At 43.0% G+C, this 1,285-nt stretch overlaps 1 protein-coding gene across 1 annotated transcript; it reads right to left on the bottom strand.

Annotated features, from left to right (window-relative positions):
- Nucleotides 1-4: 4 nt before the first annotated feature.
- LOC107725419 (cytochrome P450 3A40-like) lies at nucleotides 5-476 on the bottom strand (the record flags this gene model as incomplete). Its single annotated transcript, XM_016534661.1, has 2 exons — nucleotides 267-476; nucleotides 5-193 (listed from the first exon to the last, which is right to left on the bottom strand). Coding segments are annotated over exons 1-2 (384 nt in total), but the record flags the coding sequence as incomplete, so codon positions are not given.
- Between the last annotated feature and the right edge of the window lie 809 nt (nucleotides 477-1,285).

Below are 1,285 nucleotides of genomic sequence, written 5' to 3'. Positions count from 1 at the left end.
AATCCGGGTCTCTGTGGAGCGCGTATGTCGGGATCATCACCACCATGTCTTTAGGGATGAGGAGGCCGTTGATATCCACCGTTTTCTTACAGACCCGCTCGAGTCGACCAGCGACGGGGAACAGCCGCAGAGACTCGTTCAGCGCCGCGTCCAGATACTCCATGTTCATGACGGCTTCATAGTCCACCGGAGCCTTCAACACAGTTCAGAGCTTAACCTCTCAAACTCTTCACACTTACAGATTCACTCAGTTCTCCGAGCTCTACCTTATCAGCGAAGGTCTGGTCGATCTCCTCCTGCAGTTTCTTCATGGCCTCTGGGTTGGTTGCCAGATTGTAGAAGAAGAAGGACAGAGTGCTGCTGGTGGTCTCGTACCCGGCGAAGATGAAGATCATGGACTGCGAGAGGATCTCGTGGTCGCTCAGACCTGCACAGGACACCGTTTGAGGAACGCGTGCCATTAAACGTGAATTATTGTGAAGGAGAGTGTGAGCAAACGAGAATCGTGACAAAGATCATAAGAGTCACTGAAGATGTACTTTTAATGATGTTAAAATGGTTGAGTTTGTGTATCATTTTTGCATGATTTTAATAGCCATAATGAAAGTGACGATATATCATTTACCTCAGATCTTGAACATAAGGAAAACAAGAGATATATTAAAGCAATAAGCCCCGTGAAGCCGTGGTTTACAGTGAATTTATAACAGCTAAGGGGCGTTGTTAGGCACGACGCGAAGCGGAGTTAGCTGTTATAAATTCACTGTAAACCACGGCTTCACGGGGATTATTGCTTTTATAAAACGGTTGTTCCATATACGTAGCAAGGTTTCACAAAATAAAACAGAGCAAATAAAGTGTAATGATATTAATAAAAACAGTGTTCTTCCACCAAACAATGTAGCTCCTCAGAAACAGTTGTGGTTGTTACAAAGTTGTTGCCGAGCAACAGACAAACGTAAACAAAGGTGTATGTTACTTTGTAGAGTAATTTACAACAGCTTTGAACGCAGCTCAGCCAATCAGAATCAAGCACCGGAACTCTCCGGTTTATAATAAAGGGTTAGTTCACCCACAGATGGGTTCAGGGTGAGTAAAACACAGGCTGATTTTCATTTTTGGGTGAACTAACCCTTTAATGTTAAAATGGTTTAATTTTTATTCGATTGATCTATTGAGTTCGATTACATCTACACAATATGGATAAGTTTTGCATACAGACATTGTCAAAACATTCCCCGTTCACACGCTTCCACAAAAGATGCTGTATTATTAATGTCAGGCC

Source organism: Sinocyclocheilus rhinocerous, unplaced genomic scaffold (genome assembly GCF_001515625.1).
Source record: "Sinocyclocheilus rhinocerous isolate Xijiao unplaced genomic scaffold, SAMN03320098_v1.1 scaffold39993, whole genome shotgun sequence".
Classification (NCBI taxonomy): Eukaryota; Metazoa; Chordata; class Actinopteri; order Cypriniformes; family Cyprinidae; genus Sinocyclocheilus; species Sinocyclocheilus rhinocerous.
Note: the sequence above shows the minus strand (reverse complement) of the source record. Positions and strands in the feature narration are given on the sequence as shown.